A 27,600-nucleotide genomic window follows, 5' to 3' on the forward strand; every position below is an offset into this window, starting at 1 on the left:
TATTGAACAAAGGTAAGCCGGGTGTCTTAGCGTCTAGCTGTGGGGTGGAAGGGTTAGGTTTAGGGACCCCTGGCGGGACTTAGGGGTAGGCACCCCCCAAGAGGGGATAAAATAGGGAAAGGAGGATTAGGGTTAGGCACCACTAGGGGAGGTTATTTGATCATGGCATTAAATAGCAATTCCCATGGAGTATGTTGAAGTGCAGCAAGTTAATATTGATGGTCACAATGTTGACAAACCATTTTTTATCTAACCCTAACAATAAACTTAATCCAGAGGTACCCAAACGTGGTTCTCAAGGCTCCCCGGCAGCTCAGGTTTTAGAGATATCCATGACTGAGCACAGGTGGTTATATCAAATTGACTGAGGTACTAATTAATTCACCTCTGGTCAAGCATGGATATCCTCAAACCTGGACTGTTAGGGTGTCTTAAGGACCAAGTTTGGTAACCTATGACCTAACCATAATGTCGACATTTTCACTATATAGACATGTCCTATGTTGACATTGTGTTCGTGTTAATATATTCCAGCTGTCAACATGTTAGATGTTAGTATCTAAACCATATCAACTTCATTTTGAATAATGGCATAGTAATTGTCAGCATAGGGAATGCATATACAAATATTATTGGCAAAAACACCCACACAAGTGTATAAAAAATATTAAAAGTGGCACATACTGTATATTATTATTTAATTTATAGTGGAACATCAAACTTGTTAAGAAGGAGTTACATATAAATATTAAGGAAAATAGTTTTGTTAAAATATAGGGGTCACATTTCCTTTATTAACCATGGTGGCTCAAGGATGGGGTCAATGTAACTTAGCATTGTTGCAGGTATCCCGAGGAACAGCGGCATGAACATTTACAGGTTGCGTCTCCCATATCGAAATATTCCGAAAATACTGAATTGTTTGAGCATGACTGAGATAATGAAATCTTTGCTTTCTGATGGTTTAATGTACACAAACTTTGTTTAAGGCACAAAATGATTAAAAATATTATACAAAATTATCTTCAGGCTTTGTGCATAAGGTGTATATGAAACATAAATTAATTCATGTATGTACACAAACTTTGTATCATGAATGAAATAAATTCCAAATATTGTATAAAATTATCTTCAGGCTGTGGGCCTGATTCAGAGCCGGACGCTATTTGCGGACGCTCGTTCAGAAAAAGTGGCCGGCTATTTAAATTGAGCGCTCACTCTTTGCGGTCTGTTGACGCCTCTATGTCTGAGCGAGCGAATGAAACATGCGCTCGCTATTTTGTAAAGATGCCCCTTGCCCGCTAGCATCATACGTCATCTCCGCTATTTATTAGATTAATCGAGTATATCGAAAGGCGTATGAACTGCTCGCTATTCTTGTGGTAGCATTTTCCTACCGCAATCATGCGAGCAGTTCTGACTATAAAACAACCAAGTGACGTGGTCGATGATGCTGCTTTGTTAATTATGCACACCCTTAAACCGCCCGTTTTGACCATTTGGCACGCCTGCGTTCGGATCTCCACTCCCCGTTTTCAAGCACCTTCCCCTGTTACCACCCACAAATGCCTCATCCTGTCACTCAAATTAGCAGGCATTCGCTATTTTGCGAGCACACGATTTCCGACCGGACTGACTGGTTGGCGCATGCGCATTACAACCCATATGCATGCGCAGATGTGCGAACATCGCTCGGAGCGAACGAGCGGCCGCTTAAGAGCTGCTCTGAATCAGGCCCTGTGTGTATAAGGTGTATATGAAACATAAATGCATTCTGTGTTTAGATTTACTGTAGGTCCAATTCCCCAAATATCTCATTATGATATGCAAATATTCCAAAATACAGAATAATCCAATATCCAAAATCCCTATGGTCCCAAGCATATTGGATATGGGAGACTCTCTGTATTTAGGCCCTCATTCAGAGCCGCTCGTAAGCGGCCGTTCGCTCGTTCTGAGCGATGTTCGCACATCTGCGCATGCGTACGGTTTGTAATACGCATGCGCGAACCAGTCAGTGCGGCCGAAAATCGTTTGTTCGCTAAATAGCGAGTGCCTGCTAATTTGAGTGACAGGAGTAGGCGTATGTGGGTGGTAACAGGGGAAGGTGCTTGAAAACGGGGAGTGGAGATCAGAACGCAGGCGTGCTTAAAGGTCAAAACGGGCGTTTTAAGGGTGTGCATAATTAAAACTGGAGCGTCATTGACCACGTCACTTGGTTTTTTTTTACTCAGAACTGCTCGCAAAATAGCGGTTGAAAAAACCAACCACAAGAATAGCGAGCAGTTCATACGCTGTACGATGTACTCGATTAATCCAATAAATAGCGCACATGACGTATGGTGCGAGCGGCAAGGGGGCGTTTTTGTCAAAATTACAACCACAAGTTTTGCTCGCTTGTTCAGACAAGAGGCGTGAACAGAACGCAATGAGCGAACAGATCATTTGAATAGCCACCCCTTGTTTTTGAACGAACGACCGCAAATAGCGAGCGGCTCTGAATGAGGGCCTTAGTGTCCTCCTGAGGACCAGAACAAATGCTAAGTAGTAATACCTTATGGTACAGGACAGAGATTCTTTTCTTTTTTCAACAGGAGGACAGTTTTAGATGTCCCAGCAAATCATCTTATCATAAGTTTTCCCCCTAGTGTTTGATGGGAAAAAAACATTGAGTACCACTGAATTAGAGGAATTGAAGCATTTGGTTAATGTTCTAATATGTGGCATAATGAAACCACGTGTATTTAAAAAAAGAACACTACCCATTTTACAAGTACTTCAAATACTGTGAGAGTTTTGAAATCGAATTTCTATAAATTGTTATATATTACAGATGGTTACAGCATACATTTTCACTCTTGCTGCTACATTAATTAACCACTACACTGACAATTTTTTTTTTTAATGCGAAAAGCTCATCAAAAATGTTTTTTTTTTTAAATGTAATTAAGTTAAAAACTTATTTTTTAAAAATATATTTAAAAATGTTAGGAAAAGAAAATGTCTAAGTGCTGTCTCCTACTCCCCTGTGTCCATGTGTCCCCATTGGAACATTACCTCCCACCACCTCTAGCAATAAATTACCCAGTAGCAATAAAGCCCCAGTTTCCCTTTAAGTGGTAATAGATCCAAAGAGGCATAACTCCAACCAGCAGTGTCCATGGGTCCCTATTGTGGCACTATTCCCTACTATTACCAAACAAAGTGCCACAGCCCTCCAATTTCACAATAACTAATAGACCTATGCAAGGCTTTACGTACCACCCCCCAGTGCCATTAGATCCTCTTCCTGTGGCACTACCAACTCCGTACTGGCAGTACCACTCACGCTCATGCAGAGAACACAGGAGCATGTGTAAGGAGAACTGATGATCAGTTTCCCTGCTACAGTGAGCTGAGCTCTGCATTTACAGATAATTTCCTATGTACTTTTGTCGTTCAGGTGGCATTCTAGTGTGCAAAATTGTCAGCAATGTCTGCAGTCCGAGACCACTACATCACTGCTGGGGGCCAGACAAGAAGTAGGAAATCCTTTCTGCTTATGTACAGAATAGATTTCCTCTTAAAATGCTGGGGGATGGAGGAGGATGGTTTGGTTGCAAGAGATATGACCTTGCTGCAGTTGCATTCCATCTAGATTGTTCATGGCTATTCCTATCACACATTATGGAGTTTCTGGACATATCCTAGGTGACCTAATCACCTATGCTTCAGCTTCATGGACTGGCTTGAATCAAAGACCTCCATAGCATAACATCCCTCCATGTCTAGGACATATAGTTGTTGACACCTGGATGCTGTTGCTCCAAAAGTCCCCTTGAATCATTTTCCTTTTAGGACACTTCTGGCAATACATTTTGTCCCAAAATCTGATACGAATAACACATTCTGAATGTCTGTGACTATGGAATAACCTTTCTCTAATCCCTCTAACTAATATAGGATCACACATGGTCAATGATGTAAACCATACTAAAATGCCTCCCTAATCTATGTACCAGCAATCCTTCTTGTGACTGTCAGTGACATTTAATGCTGACTTTCTCTTTTTCATGCTACTTTTGTGCATCACTTGAGTTTTTCAGTTTACATTCACTGGCTTTATGTTGCATCTTGTGAAATATGAAATATGTTTACTTAGGCCTTTTGGAATTAGTGTCTTTTGTGAGTAAAGCAGAACTTAGCACATTTCTCAACCACTGTGTAATTTTAGCTGCAGCAGCTTAGCACTCATGATCTCCTTTGATAGAATAGTCACACAATATCTAAAGCCCATACTAAGAAAATAAATTCAGGTGTTAGAGTTTGCAGCACCACCATTGCAACCTCCTCCTCATCCATCCGGACTCCTACATTATCAATTGCTGAGATATGGGTAACAACTTGTAAATGTACTCACTCATGTCTCGTCAAGCACGCATTTTGGCACCATACAGTGTATGCCTCACGTTTATCCTCCTCATTAGACCTACTGTATATCTTCATACACTGCCAGGATGGCTATCTACATGTCATGCGCTGACAATTTCCTGTGAATTATGGAATATACCTGCTGTTTATTGCTAGGCCAATGGTTCTCATGGCTTTATTATTATTATTATTATTATTATTATTATTCCAGTTATTTATTAGCTCACACATATTCTGCATTGCTTTACAGAGAATATATTCCATTCACATCAGTCCCTGCCCCAGCTTACAATTTATATTTCCTACCATGTGTGCAGACACATACATATTAGGGTTAATATTAATTAGTAGCCAATTAACCTACTGGTATATTTTTGTATTGTGGGTGGATACCGTAGAATCCGAAGAAACACAGAAAAGCACTGGGAGAATACAAACTCTATACAGTTGGGGTCATGATGGGAATCAAACCCAGGACCTCAGTGCTGTGAGGCAGTAATGACTACATAATTTATGCTGACCACTTCATCACGGTTTGGATTGTCACCTGGGTCATTTGTAAACTTCCACGTTTCTCTCTTTAGCTGCATCTCAATAGCAAATTTCCATGTAATTATCTGAGCCTCTCAGATTTATAAAGCTCATGCTGGCTACTGCACTGTGCAATTTCTGTCTTGATCCAAATGCAGGACTTTCTGTGTACTACACACTCAGGGTACTGGGCCTGTAACCTACTAGTATAACCTGTTGGTGGAACCTGTTTGGTCACAATAGGTGTCAGCGGAATGTGAAATGGAGATTAGCCCACACAGCTGTCCTTAACCAGGCTGAATGGTTTATTATGGTAACAGCAGTGTATAAAGAGTTAACAGCAGTTGCAGCAGTGCACACACTGTAGTAAGCACAGGGTTAACAGCAGTAACAGTAATGGCTATGGCAGCTTTAATCAGGTCTTACTAGCTGGAACTAAGGCCCTCATTCAGAGCCGTTCGCTATTTGCGGTCGTTCGTTTAAAAACAAGGGGTGGCTATTCAAATGATCCGTACGCACATTGTAGTCTGTTCACACCTCTAAGTCTGAACGAGCGAGCAAAACATACGCTCGTTTATTTGTTAAAAACGCCCCCTGGCCGCTCGCATCCTACGTCATGTCCGCTATTTATTAGATTAATCGAGTACATCGACCAGCGTATGAACTGCTCGCTATTCTTGTGGTTGGTGTTTGCTACCACAAATTTGCGAGCAGTTCTGGCTATAAAATAACCCAGTGACGTGAACAATGACGCTGCTGTTTTAAATATACACACCCATAAAACGCCCGTTTTGACCTTTAAGCACGCCTGCGTTCGGATCTCCACTCCCCATTTTCAAGCACCTTCCCCTGTTACCACCCACATACGCCTCATTCTGTCATTCAAAATAGCAGGCACTCGCTATATTGCGTACCAACGATTTTTGGCCGCACTGACTGGTTCGCGCATGCGTACTAAAAACCGTACGCATGCGCAGATGTGCAAACATCGCTCGGAACAAGCGTACTGCCGCTAACGAGCGGCTCTGAATGAGGGCCTAAGTTCTGAACACAGAAATCTACACAGTAATATGAATGGAGTTTGCACATGTGCACAAACCCAGCAGTAATTTTGTCCCACCGGCATGTCACATTAGAGGGGGAGACACCACATGAGCACACACCCTCTAATATGTTGTCTTATGCCTCTATCTTCTCCTCCTGTCGAGATGTTCTATACTATGCCATCTCCTCATCTGTATTGTGCTGCCCACTAATCTGTATGTTATATATTGTGCTCTCCTCTCCAACACATATGCATGGCCATTCTTGTGCTTTATCCACCCTCTCTCATACTTTATGTCTATTATTGTTCCCCTTCTTCCACATATGTACTGTATGTCCATTCTTATTTTGTGCTCCTGTAATTAACAGCATTGACTAGACACAAGCCCTTCCTCCAGTGACATTGGTGGGAGATATTGGGAGAGCTACATAGAGAAGGAAGGCAGTGAAGTGGGCTAACCACATCACTGCAAGTGGGCATGGCCATGTGGGGGGCACAATCCTTTCCCACCAATGGCTGCAGTTATGTCTTCTATCAATACTGGGGTTTCCTGCATCCTAGGAGAGCCAGTTACTATGCTGGGACCATGTGATGGAGGAGGGTGGTCCCAAGGTACCACAGCATTGGGGTTTTGCATGGCCAATAACCAAAAGGCAGCCATTGACTTAGCTGTGTTGTCTGGCTTGGCAGAGATCAATGTGGGGGGGTGCATGTCTATGAGTCACAATCTGCATGTTTTTTCTATTAGAGAAAGAAATTGCCTCTTTTCTGTGGGTGGTTTCTTCAAAACTGCCCCTGGAAAAGAGGCATAGAACTGTCTGAAATTTAGGGTCAGATGAAATCACCACAGGCTGATTCCAGTCCACTAAAAGCCAGCAGTAAAGCCACAACATCCACATTCATAATCATATGGGTTTGCTGGGATACTGTGCTACAGTATCTAGCTGTGAGGATACGTGATCCTGGGCAACTATCCCATCAGACTTCCCTATTTACAACCCTGATGACAGGAATATCTGGGACATGTAGTGTGCTAATAAAGAACAATATTAAGTATTTTTTTTAATAATATTTATATATTTATTAACCCCACATTCACTCTCCAGGTGGTATGAGAAATAGCTACTGGATAAGGATTTCCACACTTGCCTGTTTCTTCCTAGAGGGGCTCATTCTTCCTATGGATTCCAGTACATAAACAAATAAGTGACCAGTGACTTACAGTACAATACAATGCAGGACAGGGACATGGATAATACACATTGCTACATTAGTGACCATAACACCCACATAAGCAACAGAGCAAAGAAACCAAGTGTTAGGTCCAGTGGTGTAACTAGGGTATTTGGAGCCCAGGGCAAATTGGAAAATGGAGCTCCTCCTATGTGTGCAAAAAAATGGGCGTGGTCACAAGGGGTGTGGCCACTTAAAAATGGGGCATGTCAATATAACACACACCCCTTTCTCGTCACTCTGAACATTGCTCTCCATTCCATATGCACCTTAATGCATTGCACCTTATACAGTCCCCCTTATGCAGGCCCCCAGTTGTGGCCCCCCTTATGCAGGCCTCCAGTAGTGCCCCTTATACAGTACCCCCAGTATGCAATGTCCCCAGTAGTGGTCCCTCTTTTTCAGGCCCCCGGTAGTGCCCCTTACACAGTACCCCCAGTAGTGTTCCCCCCTATGCAGTTCCCCTTATATAGTGCACCCAGTAGTAGTCCCCACTATGCAGTGCCCCCAGTAGAGGTCCACCCCAGTAGTGCCCCCCAATGCAGTGCCCCCAGTAGTAATCCCCCAGATGTAGTGCCCCCAGTAGTAGTTCCAAGTAGAGGTCCCCCAAGTAGTGGTCCATCCCGATGCAGTGCCCCCAGTAGTAGTCCCCACTATGCAGTTCCCCTTATATAGTGCCCCCAGTAGTAGTACCCCTATGCAGTTCCTCTTATATAGTGCCCCCAGTAGTAGTCCCCCCTATGCAGTGCCCCCAGTAGAGGTCCACCCCAGTAGTGCCCCCCCAATGCAGTGCCCCCAGTAGTAGCCCCCAGTTGTAGTGCCCCCAGAAGTAGTTCCAAGTAGAGGTTCCCCCAGTAGTGGTCCATCCCGATGCAGAGCCCCCAGTAGTAGTCCCCAGTAAAAGTCCTCCACAGTAGTGCTCCCAGTAGTGGTCCATCCCAATGCAATTCCCCCAGTAGTAGACCCCTCCAGTAGTAGTCCCCAGTAGAGGTTCCCCTCAGTAGTGCCCCCAGTAGTGGTCACCCCCAATGCAGTGCTCCCAGTAGCAGTCCCCCACAATGCAGTGCCCCCAGAAGTGCATAGTAAGACATACAAGTAATAAAAAAGAAAAAAAAAGCATTTTCCAGAATCCCTGCTTCAGCTCAAGCTCCTGCTGTTGTCTGCACCTCAGCCCTCCCAGCTGGCGCACTCTGCATTAAGTCATGACGTCTCTCTCATCACCCACTCCAGGAGCTGGAATGCGGAAATCATGAGAGAGCTCCAGCCCGGCTCCTGCACTGCGATCTTCACTAGACTGGTTAACCAGGACGGGCCTGTACTATGGCCAGCGGTGCCCCCCCCACCACCTACCGGTTCCACGGTGCCCAGGGCATGAGCCCTGGCAGCCCTGCCCTAGTTTTGCCACGGGTTAGGTGCCCTAGTGGGGAGTAAGAAGTAGATGAAAGTAAAGTAAGGAGAGGGTAGAGGGCCCTGCTCATAAGAGCTTGAAGGATTTAAGCCATTGACCTGTCTCACTTTTCCACTATAGCTCATTCTAAATGTACTGCAGTTTAAAATTTTTCAAATGAAAACATTCAGTGCATTCCTAGGACACACTTTGTGACTATTAAGGAGAGGTAGACTCTGTCCTCTCTATAAACTATACATGTTTACTCTCCCAGAACAGCCGGGAGGTTACCAAAAATCAAGTGGCTCTTCCAGCTCCCCAGGAAGGTACAGTAGGCAAGTCTCGCTGTAGCCATATTCCATGCATTTTGTACTTGCGACATCTACAGCACGCCCCCTTTGGTATGAGACCCGGAGCGACGGAGTGCCCGTCGCTATCTGGGTCTCGCGCATGCGCATGACGGAGACGGCTCCATCGTGCGCATGCACACTGGCCCACCATCGACCCGGTTGCGAGCACACAGCGCTTGCGACCGGGTTTGAATCAGGCCCAGTGTGCACAGTAGCCGCATGTGCATCAACAAAGTACTGTAGCGCCAAGCGTGCACTTGTGTCATAAGGGCCAGCTGGCACATCTGTTAAAGGGTGGTGTAACCCCCAAAGTACACTCCAAACAAAATAAAAAATAATTTTTTCTCTGTTTGTGAATTGTGTGTGCTGTAGCCGCACACGCATCAACAAAGTAGTGCCAAGCGTGCGCCTGTGTCATAAATCAAGGGCCAGCTGGCTTGACCTTTAAAGGGTGCTGTAACCCCTAAAATGCACTCCAAACAAAATAAAAAAATATTTTCTGTGTTTGTGAATTGTGTGCACTGTGGCTGCACGTGCATCAACAAAGGAGCAGTGCCAAGCGTGCGCCTGTGTCCCATAAGTAAAGGGCCGGCTGGCTCATCTCTTAAAGGGTGGTGTAACCCCCAAAGTGCACTCCAACAAAAAAAAAAATATTTTCTGTGTTTATGAATTGTGTGCACTGTGGCTGCACGTGCATCAACAAAGGAGCAGCGCCAAGCGTGCGACTGTGTCATAAGTCTGTTAAAGGGTGGTGTAACCCCCAAAGTGTGCTCCACAAAAAATAAACAATTCTTTTTTTTCTGTTTGTGTGCAAAATGTATGCGCAGTAGCCGCATGTGCATCAACAAAGGAGCAACGCCAAGCGTGCGTCTGTGTCTTAAGTCTGTTAAAGGATGTGTGTAACCCCCAAAGTGCACTTCCAAAATAATTAAAAATTCTTCTTTTCTGTGTTTGTGTGCGCCTTAGCCGCACGTATATATCAATGTAACATAAATGGAGGACCAAACTTTCTCCGATAAAAATAAAATAGGGAAAGATCAAGAACCACTTCCTCCTAGTGCTGAAGCTTCTGCCACTAGTCATGACATAGATGATAAAATGCCATCAACGTCGTCTGCCAAGGTTGATGCCCAATGTCATAGTAGAGGGCGTATACAATCCAAAATGACAAAGTTCAGGAAAATGACCTTCAAAAAAAACATTTAAATCATCTGAGGAGAAACGTAAACTTGCCAATATGCCATTTACGACACGGAGTGGCAAGGAACGGCTAAGGTCTTTCCCTATGTTCATGACTAGTGGTTCAGCTTCACATGACGATGGAAGCCCTCCTCCCGCTACAAAAATCAAATGAGTTAAGCTGGCAAAAGCACAGCGAAGAACTGTGCGTTCTAAGAAGATATCACAAATCCCCAAGGAGAGTCCAAGTGTGATGGCGGTTGCGATGCCTGACCTTCCCAGCACTGGACGAGAAGATGTGGCTCTTTCCACCATTTGCACGCCCTCTGCAAGTGCTGGAAGGAGCACCCACAGTCCACTTGCTGATATGCAAATTGAAGATGTCACTGTTGAAGTACAACAGGATGAGGATACTGGTGTAGCTGGCGCTGAGGAGGAAGTTGGCAAGGAGGATTCTGATGGTGATGTGGTTTGTTTAAATCAGGCTCCGGGGGAGACAGTTGTTGTCCATGGGATGAAAAAGCCCATCACAGTCATGCCTGGGCAGAAGACCAAACATTCCACCTCTTTGGTCTGGCAATATTTCTATCCAAATCCGGACAACAACTGTCTTCCCATATGTATTATGTACCATATGTAATGTTGAAATAATTAGGGGTAGGGACGTTAACCACCTAGGAACATCCTCCCTTATACATCACCTGCAGCGCGTTCATAATAAGTTACTGTCAAGTTCAGAAACTTTGGCTAAGACCGTAAGCAGTCCAGGGACACCTAAATCCCTTTGTCCTGTTGTATCCAAGCACCTGCAAACCACACTGTCAACTCCCTCCTCGTCAATTTCTTCCTTAGTCAGGATCGGAAGTAGTCCTGCAGGCCATGTCACTGGCATGACTGACTCTCCTAACCGGGATTCCTCTGGAGGATCCTGCATTGCTACGCCTACTGCTGCCACTGCTGCTTGGAGTCATTCATCATCCCAGAGAGGAAGTAGGAACACCACTACTTTTACTAAACAATTGACCCTCCAACAGTCCCTAGCGATGAGGATGAAGTACGACAGCAGTCATCCTGAAGCAAAACGGATAACTGAGACCTTGACTGCTATGTTGGTGTTAGACGTGCATCCGGGATCCGCCATTAGTGCAGTGGGATTTAGACAATTGATGGAGGTAGTGTGTCCCCGGTTCCAAATCCCATCTGGATTCCACTTCACTAGGCAGGCGATACCGAGACTGTACAGAAACATCAAAAACAGTGTCCTCAGTGTCCTAAAAAATGCGGTTGTACCCAATGTCCACTTAACCACGGACATGTGGACAAGTGGAACAGGGAAGACTAAGGTCTATATGACTGTGACAGCCCACTAGGTAGATGTATCACCTTACGCAGCAACAACAGCAGCGTCACCAGTAGTAGCATCTCTGAAATGCCAGCTTGTTCCAAGGCAGGCTACACTGTGTATCACCGGTTTCAGTAAGAGGCACACCGCCGACAACCTCTTAGAGAAACTGTGGGAAATCATCACCCAGTGGCTTACCCCACTTAGACTCTCCTGGGGATTTGTGATATCTGACAATGCCACCAATGTTGTGCGGGCATTACATCTGGGCAAATTCCAGCATGTCCCATGTTTTGCTCAAACAATAAATTTGGTGGTGGAGAATCTTCTGAAAAGCGACAGGGGCGTGCAGGAGACGCTTTGGGTGGCCCGAAAAATTTCTGCCCACTTTCGCCATTCAGCGACTGCATGCCAAAGACTGGAGCACCAGCAAACCCTCTTGAACCTGCCCCGCCATCACCAGAAGCAAGAGGTTGTGACGTGGTGGAACTCAACACTCAATATGCTTCATAGGATGGAGGAGCAGCAAAAGGCCAATCAAGCCTATACATCCAAATATGACATCGGCAAAGGAGGGGGTATGCACTTGACTCAAGCGCAGTGAGGAATGATTTCCGTGTTGTGCAAGGTTCTCCAGCAGTTCAAACTTGCCACACGTGAAGTCAGTTCAGACACAGCCAGCTTGAGTCAGGTCATTCCCCTCATCAGGCTTTTGCAGAAGCAGCTGGAGATAGTGAAGGAGGAGCTAAGACGGAGTGATTCCTCTCGCCATGTGGGACTTGTGGATGAAGCCCTTCACTCACTTTGCCAGGATTCCAGGGTGGTCAATCTGTTGAAATCAGACCACTACATTTTGGCCACCATGCTCAGTCCTAGGTTTAAAGCCTATGTGGTGTCTCTCTTTCCAGCGGACACAAGCCTGCAGAGGTGCAAAGACCTGTTGGTGAAAACACTGTCCCCTGAAGTGGAACATGACACATCAACAGCTCCTTCTTCATTCTCTCCCGCAACTGGGGGTGCCAGGAAAAAACTTAGGTATCCTAAGCAACCCGCTGGCGGTGATGCAGGGCAGGCAAGACCAAGTTTGGACATCTGGTCCGGACTGAAGGACCTGGCAACAATTTCTGACATGTCTACTGTCACTGCATATGATACTGTCACCATTGACAGAATGGTGGAGGATTACATTGGTGAAAGCATCCAAGTAGGCATGTCAGACAGTCCGTACCTGTACTGGCAGGAAAAGAGGCAATTTGGAGGCCCCAGTACAAACTGGCTCTATTTTAACTAAGTTGCCCCCCCTCCAGTGTGTACTCTGTTTAGTGCAGCTGGGAACCTTGGGCCTGATTCAGACCCACTCGCGAGCGGCTGTCCGCTCGCAAGTGGGTCGATGTTCTGGACTGAGCATGCGCACGACGGAGGGAGCTCCGTCGTGCGCATGCGCCAGACGCGACGAGCGAAGGAAAGTCCTTCGCTCGTTGTGTCTGATCAAAGGGGGCGTGCTGTCGATGTTGATTGACAGCATGCCCCCTTTGGTAGGCGTTCCGGGGGCGTGCCTCCCTGATGGGGGCGTTCCCACGGGAACGCCTCCCGTCAGAAGCCGGCCCACTGACATCACTAGTGATGTCAGTGGGAGTGATTTTGGCTCTGATAGAGCCAAAATCACTCCAGAGCTTGCGGTTGAAAACCTCAACCGCAGGCTCCGGCTAGCAGTTTCGATGGTCGCGATGGTCACGACCATCGCGGCCATCAAAATGCACGCTCGTATAGCCTGTGGGTGGTGACCCACAGCTATACGAGCGTCCAGGAGGACGCTCCATTTTCATGGAGGCCGGCCCTCATTCAGAGCGTGCGCTCTGCTCAGAGCGTACGGCTCTGAATGAGGGCCCTTGTCAGCGAAAAGCGAAGGAGGTTTCTTCCACAAAATGTGAAGAAGATGATGTTCATAAAAATGAATTATCAACTCTTCCAGGGAGACCAGCCTCCAGAACACCTGTGGTGGTGGATTCCAGCAGGGACGAATTAATACTCTGTGAGGATGAGGATGTACACAACACTAAAGATGGTGAGGAATCTGTGGATGAGGAGGATGAGGACGACATCTGGTCTCCGTAGAGCCAGTTTGTGCAGGGACAGATTAATTGCCAGCTTGTTTTCTGGGGGCCCAAACGAACCAATCATTTCAGCCATAGTCGTGTGGCAGACCCTGGTGCTGAAATGATTGGTTTGTTAAAGTTTGCATGTCATGTTTATACAACATAAGGGTGGGAGTGCCCAAGGACAATTCCATCTTGCACCTCTTTTTTATCTTTGCATTATGTACTGTTTGGGGCCTAGTTTTTCAAACTGCCATCCTGTCTGCCACTGCAGTGTCACTCCTGGATGGGCCACGTGTTTGTGCCGCCCACTCGTGTCACCTAGCATAGTCATCCAGCTACCTCGGTGCAACTTTTTGGACTAAAAAAAATATGGTGTGAGGTGTTCAGAATAGACTGGAAATGAGTGGAAATTAATGTTATTGAGGTTAATAATAGCATAGGAGCAGAAAAACCCACAAATTCTGTGATTTTAGCTGTTTTTATGCTTTTTAAAAAAAAATACAGATCCAAAACACAAAACCCAGAACACAAAACACAGAAGGGTGGTTTTTGCAAAACCAATCCAGATCCAAATTACGAAGAAAGATCCATATCCAAAACCAAAACACAAAAAGTGGCTGGTGCACACCACTATAATATATATATATATATATATATATATATATATATATATATATATATACAGTCAGGTGCATAAATATTGGGACATTGACAGAATTTTCATATGTTGGCCTCTATTCACGACCACAATGGCTTTGAAATTAAACAAACAAGATGTGCTTTAACTACAGACTTTCAGATTTAATTTGAGGGTGATTAAATCCAAATCAGGTGAACAGTGTAGGAATTACAACGGTTTGTATATGTGCCTCCCACTTTTTAAGGGGCCAAAAGTAATGGGACTATCAACTCAAAAGCTATTTCATGGACAGGTGTTGGCTATTCCCTCATTATTTCATTATCAATTAAGCAGGTAAAAGGTCTGGAGTTGATTCTAGGTGTGACATTTGCATTTGGAATCAGTTGTTGTCGACTCTCAATATGAGATCCAAAGAGCTGTCACTATCAGTGAAGCAAGCCATCATTAGGCTGAAAAATCAAAACAAACCCATCAGAGAGATAGCAAAAACATTAGGTGTGGCCAAATCAACTGTTTGGAACATTCTTAAAAAGAAAGAAAGCACCGGAGAGCTCAGCAACACCAAAAGACCCGGAAGACCACGGAAAACAACTGTGGTGGATGACAGAAGAATTATTTCCCTGGCGAAGAAAAACCCCTTCACAACAGTTGGCCAAATCAAGAACACTCTCCAGGATGTAGATGTATATGTGTCAAAGTCAACAATCAAGAGAAGACTTCACAAGAGTGAAAATAGAGGGTTCACCACAAGATGTAAACCATTGGTGAGCCTCAAAAACAATGAAGACCAGATTAGAGTTTGCCAAACAAAATCTAAAAAAGCCATTGCAGTTCTGGAACAACATCCTATGGACAGATGAGACAAAGATCAACTTGTACCCAATATTTATGCACCTGACTGTAAATATATATACATATATATATATATATATATGTATATATATTTAGATATGTTTATATTTATATATATATATATATATAGTGTATATATATAATATACATATATATATATATTAGGGGTGTGCACCGGCAACTTTTCGTGTTTTGTGTTTTGGTTTTGGATCTGGATCTTTCTTCGTGTTTTGGATCTGGATTGGTTTTGCCAAAACCACCCTTCCGTGTTTTGGGTTCTGGGTTTTGTGTTTTGGATCTGTATTTTTTTGAAAAAAAGCATAAAAACAGCTAAAATCACAGAATTTGTAGGTTTTTCTGCTCCTATGCTATTATTAACCTCAATAACCTTAATTTCCACTAATTTCCAGTCTATTCTGAACACCTCACACCTCACAATAGTGTTTTTATGTCCAAAAGGTTGCACCGAGGTAGCTGGATGACTATGCTAAGCGACACGAGTGACCCATCTAGGTGTGAAACTGCAGTGGCAGACAGGAAGGCAGTTTGAAAAACTAGGCCCCAAACTGTACATAATGCAAAGAAAAAAAAGAGGTGCAAGATGGAATTGTCCTTGGGCCCTCCCACCCACCCTTATGTTGTATAAACAGGACATGCACACTTTAACAAACCAATCATTTCAGCGCCAGGGTCTGCCACACAACTGTGGCTGAAATGATTGGTTCGTTTGGGCCCCCACAAAACAAGCTGGCAATTAATCTGTCCCTGCACAAACTGGCTCTACGGAGGCAAAATGTCATCCTCATCCTCCTCATCCACCGATTCCTCACCCTCTTCAGTGTGTACATCCTCATCCTCACAGAGTATTAATTCGTCCCTGCTGGAACCACATGTCACTCTGTACGTTCTGGAGGCTGGTCTCCCTGGAAGAGTTGATAATTCATTTTATGAACATCATCTTCTCCACATTTTGTGGAAGCAACCTCATACGCCTTTCGCTGACAAGGTTCCTGGCTGCACTAAACACTCTTTCGGAGTACACACTGGAGGGGGGGCAACTCAGGTAAAATAGAGCCAGTTTGTACAGGGACCTCCAAATTGCTTCTTTTTCCTGCCAGTACAGGTACGGACTGTCTGACATGCCTACTTGGATGCTGTCACCGATGTAATCCTTTAACAGACAGATGCTCGCTTGTCGCTGCTGCTTTGAGGATGCAAGTGCGGCTACAGCCCACACAATTCACAAAGACAGAAAAAAAAATAAATATATTTTTATTGTTTGTGGAGCGCACTTTGAGGGTTACACCACCCTTTAACAGACAGACGCACGCTTGTCGCTGCTGCTTTGAGGATGCAAGTGCAGCTACAGCCCACACAATTCACAAAGACAGAAAAAAGAAGAATATTTTTATTGTTTGTGTAGCACACTTTGAGGGTGTCAAAACCCTTTAACAGACAGACGCACGCTTGTCGCTGCTGCTTTAAGGATGCAGGTGCGGCTACAGCCCACACATTTCACAAAGACCGAAAAAAAAAGAACAATATTTTAATTGTTTGTGTAGCACACTTTGAGGGTGTCACCACCCTTTAACAGACAGACGCACGCTTGTCGTTGCTGCTTTAAGGATGCATGTGCGGCTACAGCCCACACAATTCACAAAGACAGAAAAAAGAAAATAATATTTTTATTGTTTGTGTAGCACACTTTGAGGGTGTCACCACCCTTTAACAAACAGACGCACGCTAGTCACTGCTGCTTTGAGGATGCAAGTGCGGCTACATCGCACACAAGTCGCAAACACATTAAAAAATAGTTTTTTATTTTTTGGAGCACTTTGAGAGTTACACCACCCTTTAACAGACAGACGCACGCTTGTCGCTGCTGCTTTGAGGATGCAAGTGCGGCTACAGCCCACACATTTCACAAAGACTGAAAAAAAAAGAAGAATATTTTTATTGTTTGTGGAGCGCACTTTGAGGGTTACACCACCCTTTAACAGACAGACGCATGCTTGTCACTGCTGCTTTGTGGATGCAAGTGCAGCTACAGCCCACACAATTCACAAAGACAGAAAAAAGAAGAACAATATTTTAATTGTTTGTGTAGCACACTTTGAGGGTGTCACCACCCTTTAACAGACAGACACACGCTTGTCGCTGCTGCTTTAAGGATGCAGATGCGGCTACAGCCCACACATTTCACAAAGACCGAAAAAAAAAGAACAATATTTTTATTGTTTGTAGTGCGCACTTTGAGTGTTACACCACCCTTTAACAGACAGACGCACGCTTGTCGCTGCTGCTTTGAGGATGCAAGTGCAGCTACAGCCCACACAATTCACAAAGACAGAAAAAAGAAGAAGAATATTTTTATTGTTTGTGTAGCACACTTTGAGGGTGTCAAAACCCTTTAACAGACAGACGCACGCTTGTCGCTGCTGCTTTAAGGATGCAGGTGCGGCTACAGCCCACACATTTCACAAAGACCGAAAAAAAAAGAACAATATTTTAATTGTTTGTGTAGCACACTTTGAGGGTGTCACCACCCTTTAACAGACAGACGCACGCTTGTCGCTGCTGCTTTAAGGATGCAGGTGCGGCTACAGCCCACACAATTCACAAAGACAGAAAAAAGAAGAATATTTTTATTGTTTGTGTAGCACACTTTGAGGGTGTCACCACCCTTTAACAGACAGACGCACGCTTGTCGCTGCTGCTTTAAGGATGCAGGTGCGGCTACAGCCCACACAATTCACAAAGACAGAAAAAAGAAGAATATTTTTATTGTTTGTGTAGCACACTTTGAGGGTGTCACCACCCTTTAACAGACAGACGCACGCTTGTCGCTGCTGCTTTGAGGATGCAAGTGCGGCTACAGCCCACACAATTCACAAAGACAGAAAAAAAAGAACAATATTTTTATTGTTTGTGTAGCACACTTTGAGGGTGTCAAAACCCTTTAACAGACAGACGCACGCTTGTCGCTGCTGCTTTAAGGATGCAGGTGCGGCTACAGCCCACACATTTCACAAAGACAGAAAAAAAAAGAACAATATTTTAATTGTTTGTGTAGCACACTTTGAGGGTGTCACCACCCTTTAACAGACAGACGCACGCTTGTCGCTGCTGCTTTAAGGATGCAGGTGCGGCTACAGCCCACACATTTCACAAAGACCGAAAAAAAACCAACAATATTTTTATTGTTTGTGTAGCACACTTTGAGGGTGTCACCACCCTTTAACAGACAGCTGCACGCTTGTCGCTGCTGCTTTGAAGATGCAGGTGGAATCTAGACGGGATTTGGAACCGGGGACACACTACCTCCATCAATTGTCTAAATCCCACTGCAGTAATGGTGGATACCGGACGCACGTCTAACACCAACATAGCAGTCAAGGCCTCAGTTATACGTTTTGCTTCAGGATGACTGCTGTCGTACTTCATCCTCATCGCTAGGGACTGTTGGAGGGTCAATTGTTTAGTAAAAGTAGTGATGTTCCTACTTCCTCTCTGGGATGATGAACAACTCCCAGCAGCAGCAATAGCACTAGGAGGAAGTGGTTCTTGATATTTCCCTATTTTATTTTTATCGGAGAAAGTTTGGTCCTCCATTTATGTTATATTGATATATACGTGCAGCTAAAGCGCACACAAACACAGAAAATATTTTTTTATTTTTGCTGGAGAGTAGTGCACTTTGTGGGTTACACCACCCTTTAAGAAATGAGCCAGCCGGCTCTTTACTTATGGGACACAGGCGCACGCTTGGCGCTGCTCCTTTGTTGATGCACGTGCAGCCACAGTGCACACAAGTCACAAACACAGAAAATATATATTTTTTTGGTTTGGACTGGAGTGTACTTTCGGGGGTTACCGCACCCTTTAACGGTCAAGCCAGCCGGCCCTTTACTTATGACACAGGCGCACGCTTGGCACTACTTTGTTGATGCACGTGTTGCTACTGCGCACACAATTCACAAACACAGAAAATATTTTTTTTTTGGTTTGGACTGGAGTGTACTTTGGGGGTTACAGCACCCTTTAACGGTCAAGCCAGCCGGCCCTTTACTTATGACACAGGCGCACGCTTGGCACTACTTTGTTGATGCATGTGCGGCTACTGCGCACACAATTCACAAACACAGAAAATAATTTTTTTTTTGGTTTGGACTGGAGTGTACTTTCGGGGGTTACAGCACCCTTTAACGGTCAAGCCAGCCGGCCCTTTACTTATGACACAGGTGCACGCTTGGCACTACTTTGTTGATGCACGTGCGGCTACTGCGCACACAATTCACAAACACAGAAAATAATTTTTTTTTTGGTTTGGACTGGAGTGTACTTTCGGGGGTTACTGCACCCTTTAACGGTCAAGCCAGCCGGCCCTTTACTTATGACACAGGCGCACGCTTGGCACTACTTTGTTGATGCACGTGCGGCTACTGCGCACACAATTCACAAACACAGAAAATCAATTTTTTTTTGGTTTGGACTGGAGTGTACTTTCGGGGGTAACAGCACCCTTTAACGGTCAAGCCAGCCGGCCCTTTACTTATGACACAGGCGCACGCTTGGCACTACTTTGTTGATGCACGTGCGGCTACTGCGCACACAATTCACAAACACAGAAAATAATTATTTTTTTGGTTTGGACTGGAGTGTACTTTCGGGGATTACAGCACCCTTTAACGGTCAAGCCAGCCGGCCCCTTACTTATGACACAGGCGCACACTTGGCACTACTTTGTTGATGCACGTGCGGCTACTGCGCACACAATTCACAAACACAGAAAATATATTATTTTTTTAGCACTTGGGGGGAGCACCCCTGATGGACAGAGCACCCCCTGGACAACACTACAGCACCCCTTTAGGACTGGGACACTGCACAGGACTTTGGAGTGGACACAGCCCCTATGGAGAACTGACTGCACAACACAGTCCAGCCAGCCCCTATGGACTTTGAAGTAGTGGACACAGCCCCTATTAACAACAGCAGCACAGCACAACACAGCCAGCCCCTATGGACTTTGAAGTAGTGGACATCAGCAGCACTACACTACACTACACTACACAGCCCTAACTCCCACCCTCCCTCTTCACTGTCCACAGCCGACTGAGAAAATGGTGCCGACGCGGGTACCTTATATAGGATCCAAAACCCGCGAGACTCCGAAGGCGGGATGATGACGTTTTGCCTCGATTTCAGATCCGAGTCAGACGGGAAAAGTCGAGCCTGACTCGGATCGGACTCGGATCGGGGGGCTCGGGGGGGTTCGGATTTCAGAAATCCGAACCCGCTCACCCCTAATATATATATATATATATAAATAAAAACAAGACAAGAAGGCGCTATTAGTGTAGCATGTTAGACACTGAATAATTTCAAAAATAAATAATGTGCGTACATTTGATTTATAGATTTACGCTTATCTCGACTCCAATCAAAATGAAATGATGAGTCAGGACACGATTTTCATAAGATATCCAGAGACATAGCCCAGCATCAAGAAAACAAAAACCAAGAAAGGATCATGGTATAGTATATCAAAACTTTATATTAACAGCATATGATTAAGAACACGTAGAAAGTAAAAACTTGGTTTGTAGCATAGCATTCAAGCATTAATCACCCAAACCCTGGAGTCCAATGTAATCCAACTGAATGGCACCAAATTCAGAAAATCTCCGTACTGGTGTCTGCAAGGTGTGGACTTGAAAGAATACAACTAGGAACCGCCTGTAAATATATAGTTGGTTTGACCAGAATGAAGATATTTGTAACGCGAATGTATATATAGTTGACAGGGTCACCCAGCCACTTGCATGACATCAGCACAATTAGTCAATACTAGTACTAGTACTTACCATGGGGGCTCCCCTAGTCCCTGTACCAGTGCAGATCACTCATCCCCCGACACAGCCTCAGATCACTCTGCTCAGCTGCTGCGGCCCTAGTCGCTGGTATCGGAATCTGGGCGGGGAGGAACTGCACTGAAGTGCAGCTGCGTGATGGGCTAGACGCCGGCAGCCACTACTACCTGTAACCCCGTGGTGGCCCATCTATAGTATTAAAGACATCCCATGCCCGAGCCCAGCCCCCGCTACTTCTGGTCTCTTGCGCATCGCAGTCCGGATTTTCAATGGGACAGTGGAGAAACCGGGCAATCATGTATGCTTTCCTGGGTAGTGGGAGCTCCCACCTTAAAGTGGGAGGCTCCCACGTAAATCGGGTGGGTAGGCAAGTATGTATGGTATCTATTTAGATGGATCATAGCTAAAGACTAAACAATATTTGTTAGCCTAGTTAGGGTATGCCATTTAAGCAATTTGCAATTTAAAAAAGAAGAACTACTTGGAGGAAGTTTTGACCACAAATACTGAAATCCAGGAAATAGGATGATTATATTTATATCCATGTAGAATTGACAGAAATCAAATCCTGACAGCAGCTCATTTACGCTAACATGGAAGTCACCAAGCTGCTCCTCCTGTTATTCTCCATCCAAGGTTAGTGATCACTTTATGTGATACATGTTGTTATTGCATTAAGCAGACTATTTAACTTTATTTTCAGGTACAGTTATATAATGGAGGTGATAATGCAGATTACAGGGAGATATACAATGTAGTTACTGTGGGCTCTATTTATTAACATTATTTTTACTAAAATAAAGTGAAAAAGGGTGTTTTCACACCCTTTTCACATTATTTTAGTTTCACCTGTAGTTATTACAGGGCAATTGGAGTAGAATTAGTAAAATTCTACTCCAACCCCCAGTATCACTTATTTTTAGTAAAGCAGATCGCATTTCCCATAATTGTAATGGGAAATGTGATCTGTGTGCAAGTTACTAAAAATAAATTGTAAAAAAATACCGGGGAAAGCCCTGTGATAATAACGCCACCTGGAGGTGGCGTTATCCAGGGTCTCCTCCGGTTACCGGGCTCCCACTCTGCTCTAACGGGGAGAGCAGAGGCGGGAGCCGGTACCAGTAATCAGCTATGTGGTCTAATCAGACCGCAAGCTGATTGCTGTAAAAAAAAGAAAAAAAAATTAAATATTTTTTTTTTACTTACCTGAATCCAGGGACCGGTGATCGGGCCTCCGGTGATGGCTCCTCTCCGGTCAGCTGGTCTCCCACAGTGCACTGGGGCCCGGTCATCAGGTGATCGTGCCCCAGTGCAGTATGGGAGATCACCTGATCGGGAAGCCCGGAGAAGACCACCGGAGGCCAGGAGGATGCAGGTAAGTGTAATGAAGGGAGGGGGGGTCGCGGTGGGGGAGGGGGGGTCGCGGGGGTCCGCGATCGTGGGGGCGGGGCTTAGCGCCTGGGGCGGGGCTTAGCGTCGGTGGGGAGGTAGTAACGGTGGTCGGTCAGCGCTTGCGAGGGCTCTTAGTCGCGGTATTTTTTCCGAAAATACCGCGACTAGAGTGCGGATGGGATCCGCAGGGACAGAGCTTTATCGCAAGCTCTGTCCCTGCAAGGGATTTATAGTAAATCCCTGTGATATTGCCTGAATTCGCAATGCGAATTCACTCGGTAATATCACACTACAATCCGCATTCAATATGCGGATTGTAGTAAATAGAGCCCTGTGTGAGCACTGATTCTATGCTCCTCTATTCTACGCTATTCACTGAGCTGGAGATCCAGTAGGAAAATAAGACATCTAGAGTGAAAAGTGATAAGTTTGTGATAAGGTGCCAGCCAATCAGCTCCCAACTGTTATCTCACAGGCTGTTTGAAAAATGACAGTTGGGAGCTGATTGGCTGGCACCTTATCACAGACTTATCACTTTTCACTATGTCTCATAACACTGCTTAGTAAATATACTCCCTAGTTACATACTGTTCAATTGAAATCAACATATTTATCACTGGTTAAGTTGATTATTCTGAAATATTCAAATAATTTCAGTTTCTATAGACTTTGCAGAATTACTAGTATATTGTTAGCTACAGATACAGTATGTTATATAGGCTGAGGACAGTATGTTATATAGGCTGAGGAATCGGATTGGGATAACTGGTGCTCTGTCGCTAATATAATTACTCTTTGGGATATTTAGGGAAAAATATATCAAGAAAATGCATTTAAAGTCATAATACACAATATAATATAAAAATTGCTGCTTAGGCTGACATGACCGCATCCTACGCGACAGTCCCGTCCTGCTGCATTCTCCAGCTATTAAGGAGGAAATCTGTTCTGCATAGGTGCAAAATGGATCTCCTCATGTTTACCCATCAACCCTGCAATGATCTCTGGGCCTGATTCAGACCCGGTCGCAAGCGGGTGGTCACCCAAAGCTATGTGAGCGGCCAGGAGTCCACACACATAAAAAACCCACCCAGATTCAGAGCGAGCACTCTTTCAGAGCATCCGTCTCTCAATCAGGGCCTCTGATCACTGACGTCACTGATAGAATCAAACCATAGAATTCCATGCGGAAAGCATTATGGAGTGCATGTGTAGGAGTCAGAAGTGCAAGGAGGGGAACTTAGTTATAACATTGTACAGTAATTTTAATCTTTTTAAATCAATATCCTACAAAACACAGCCCTATCACCAAAATACAGCCCTATCACTAAAATACAGCCCTATCACTAAAATACAGCCCTATGAACCAAAATACAGCCCTATCACTAAAATACAGCCCTATCACCAAAATACTGCCCTATCACTAAACTACAGCACTATCACAAAAATACTGCACTATCACTAAACTACAGCACTATCACAAAAATACTGCACTATCACTAAAATACAGCACAATCACGAAATTCTGCCCTATCAACAAAATACAGCACTATCAATAAAATATTGCCCAATCACTAAAGTACAGCACTATCACTAAAATACAGCCCTGTCACCAAAATACAGCCCTATCACCAATATACTGCCCTATCACTAAAATACAACCCTGTCACTAAAATATAGCCCTATCCCCAAAATACAGCACTATCACCAAAATACAGCCCTATCCCCAAAATACAGCACTATCACCAAAATACAACCCTATCACCAAAATACAGCACTATCACTAAAATACAGCCCTATTACCAAAATACTGCACTATCACTAAAATACAGCACTATCACTAAAATACAGCCCTATCACCAAAATACAGCCCTATCACTAAAATACAGCACTATCACCAAAATACTGCTCTATCACTAAACTACAGCACTATCACTAACATACAGCACTATCACGAAATTCTGCCCTATCACCAAAATACAGCACTATCAGTAAAATACTGCCCTTTCACTAAACTACAGCACTATCACTAAAATACAGCCCGATCACTAAAATACTGCCCTATCACCAAAATACAGCCCTATCACTAAAATACAGCCCTATCACCAAAATACAGCACTATCACTAAAATTCAGCACTATCACCAAAATACAGCACTATCACTAAATACAGCCCTATCACCAAAATACAGCCCTATCACCAAAATACTGCCCTATCACTAAAATACAGCCCTATCACTAAAATACAGAACTATCACTAAAACACAACCCTATCACTAAACTACAGCACTATCACCAAAATACAGCACTATCACTAAAATACAGCCCTATCACCAAAATACTGCCCTATCACCAAAATACAGCCCTATTACTAAAATACAGCCCTATCACCAAAATATTGCCCTATCACTAAAGTACAGCCTTATCACCAAAATACTGCCCTATCACCAAAATACAGCCCTATCACCAAAATACTGCTATATCAGTCCCAAAAAGTCAATGGAAATTAAATTTGGATGCAAATAATTGTTAAAAAATGATCAGCTTAATGAGCAAAGCAAAACTACAGATGGGCCCAGCTAATTTGTTGCTCATAGCGCATCATGTCAGCTTCTGACTCGCGCCTTGGAATGTTGCGTGATGGCTGAAAAGGAGGGGCACCATGGCATTCTACAATGTAAGAGAATCCACAGCATGTAGCCGCTTAACTGCTGCATGGCGAGTGCTCCATTGTTGAAATTTATACTACTGAATACCATACTGTAGAAGTGGAAGGCTATCCCTAACAATTGGGCCAATCATGTTCACGCAGTATATTTGCGTGTTGCATGTTCGCACTACCAATCTTTTTAACAATATCCCAGAAGCTCGTTGAATGGGAAGCAAATCAGTACACATACAGTACTGTACAGTAGTGTAATAATGATGGTATAACTGATACATTAACAAGATGCACGCTCAGGTTTCAAAGAGACGGGATGAATTATTATTCACTAATGGTGGGGTTATGTGTTCACATGTACTAATATAATATTTTGGAAACACATTTTTATTATTATTATTATTATTATTATTATTAATATTCTTCCTTCACTACACCCTCCCTGGCGGCAGGGGGTAGATGCATGTGAAAGCATCCTTGGCCTATAGGTAGAGTGGTGGTTTTATATTGCCATGGTCCAGGGTTCAGGGGCTTAGATGGGTCAGACGCACCCACAAGTGTTGAAATTCAGGGACTCAAATGCAACCTCAGTTTTAAGTAAGACCACATGATTTGCTGTTCAATAATGTTGCAGTAGTGTATTGAAGGCACTACATTGCTCCACAACTCCCCCGCACCCTGCAATGACACACACCCATACAGTTATGGGGTGCAGGGGCTCGAGTGTTGGGTTTCAGATGCACTTTCAGTGTCAGGGGCTTTGCTCATGATCCAATATTCTCTGCTCCTTGGTACTGAGCTTGGTAATCCGGTTTTTACCTTGGCCATCCTTCGTGACCTGCATGTGTATGCTCCCTGGTACCATCTTGTCTGTTTGGTTCTGTCCCAGCCTGTCGACTACGCTGAACATCTCCGCTCAATCCAGAGCTCACCAGCACCTTTATAAGGGAACCTGGGGCCATGACCTGTGTGTCGGATGCAGTTAAGTCCATACCTCCTTGCGGGGGTCCCTGGTGAACACTGCCAGTATGTTAGACTCCACGGCTCAGTTGTAGGTCTTGCCAATCCCAATACTGGTTGAATCCATTATCCACCCAAGAGTTGTGACAGAATACTCTGGCCACAACATGGATGCTGCTGGCAATCTTTTATCACATAATTTGATTAAGAACCTTCTCACCAGAGTCGAGAAACAAGAACAAGACCAGGCTCAGTTTATGCAGTGTTTGCAACCAGCTCCACCTCCTACGGTGACGGTACAGCCTGCAGGTGCTTCCACGCCATTATGGATTCTGAATCCCTTGAAGTATGAGGGGGATCCTAAAGGCTGCAGAGGATTCCTAAACTAGTGCTAGATTCAGTTTGATGTGCAGGCAGCAAATTTTCCTTCTGAATGGATGAAAGTGGCTTATGTGATCTTGCTACTGTCCGGTCAGGCATTGTCTTGGCCCTCTCTGTTATGGGAAAGGAAAAATACTCTAGTCAACAATAGCGTTGAGTTCCTGACAGCTTTCCCTAAGGTTTTCGATGAGTCCAGGCGAGTATCCTCTGCAGGGTCGACAATCCTGCAGTTGAAGCAGGGCAACCAATCTGTAGGAAAGTATGCAGTACAGTTTCAAACCCTTGCTTGGGAGTTAAGGTGAAACAATGAAGCTCTGGTCACTGCATTTATGCAAGGGCTGTCGGATCAAATCAAAGATGTACTCACTTCCAGGGAATTACCAACTTCTTTGGATGACTTGATTTCCTTGTGCATCCGGTTTGTTCTTTGCCACAGATACAGGGTACGGGAGATGGAACAGTCACATCACTTAAATTTCAAGCTCGAACCATGGCTTGCAGCACCGGTTGAGCCTCCAGAGGAGCCCATGCAAATTGAGAAATCTTGCCTTCCTACTGAAGAGAGAGAAAGGAGGTTCAAGAAAAAGTTCTGTCTGTACTGTGGTGAACCAGGTCATCTTCTCTCTGGTTGTTCAAAACGTCCGGGAAACGAAAACTGATCGAGGGGTGGTCATATTAGATGTATTTCAACACTCCCCATAATACAATGTTACCTATGTTATCAATGTGACACTGGTTCTGGGAAATTATTCCAAAGTCCTCAAGGCCTTCCTAGACTCAGCTGCCGATGGCAACTTCATCTCTGCAAAAATGGTTCAAGAACTAGGAATACCTAGTGTGCAGCTACAAACACCACTGTAGTGGATGGGAATAAATTTCCCACAGCTACCATCTACACTGGTTCAATAGAAGTTACCATGCAAGTGGGTGTTCTCCATTGGGAACTGATAGCATTTTATATTTGCTGAAAGTCCGGTCATCCTGGGTCTTCCTTGGCTCCGCAAGCATGCCCCCATTTAAAATTTTTGAGAGAATCTCAAATCCTGTCATGGGGTTCTTAATGTCATGGGTCATGTTTGTCATCTGTTAAACCTCCACACCATGCCAATCGGAGTTCAGTTTTCTTGCCAGAAGATCTGCTTCAAGCCCCATATCAGTCCTACAGAGATGTATTCAGCAAAAAGGCTGTTGAGACGATTCCTGCCCACAGTGAGTGTGACTGTGTCATAGACTTGTTACTTGGGAAAGTGCCCCCTCGTGGAAGA

The 27,600-nt window shown here is 44.5% G+C and overlaps 1 protein-coding gene across 1 annotated transcript in view; it reads left to right on the forward strand.

Annotated features, from left to right (window-relative positions):
• Window positions 1-11,979: 11,979 nt before the first annotated feature.
• Window positions 11,980-27,600, forward strand: part of LOC148506832 (uncharacterized) — an 84,025-nt gene continuing 68,404 nt past the window's right edge. Inside the window, exons 1-2 of the mRNA XM_088446081.1 lie at window positions 11,980-12,055; window positions 20,551-20,604. Coding sequence (XP_088302207.1) covers window positions 11,980-12,055; window positions 20,551-20,604 — 130 coding nt within the window. The remainder of the gene's footprint in view (window positions 12,056-20,550; window positions 20,605-27,600) is intronic.

The sequence above is a fragment of the Taudactylus pleione genome, unplaced genomic scaffold, assembly GCF_031769625.1.
Source record: "Taudactylus pleione unplaced genomic scaffold, aTauple2 ptg000393l, whole genome shotgun sequence".
Lineage (NCBI taxonomy): Eukaryota > Metazoa > Chordata > Amphibia > Anura > Myobatrachidae > Taudactylus > Taudactylus pleione.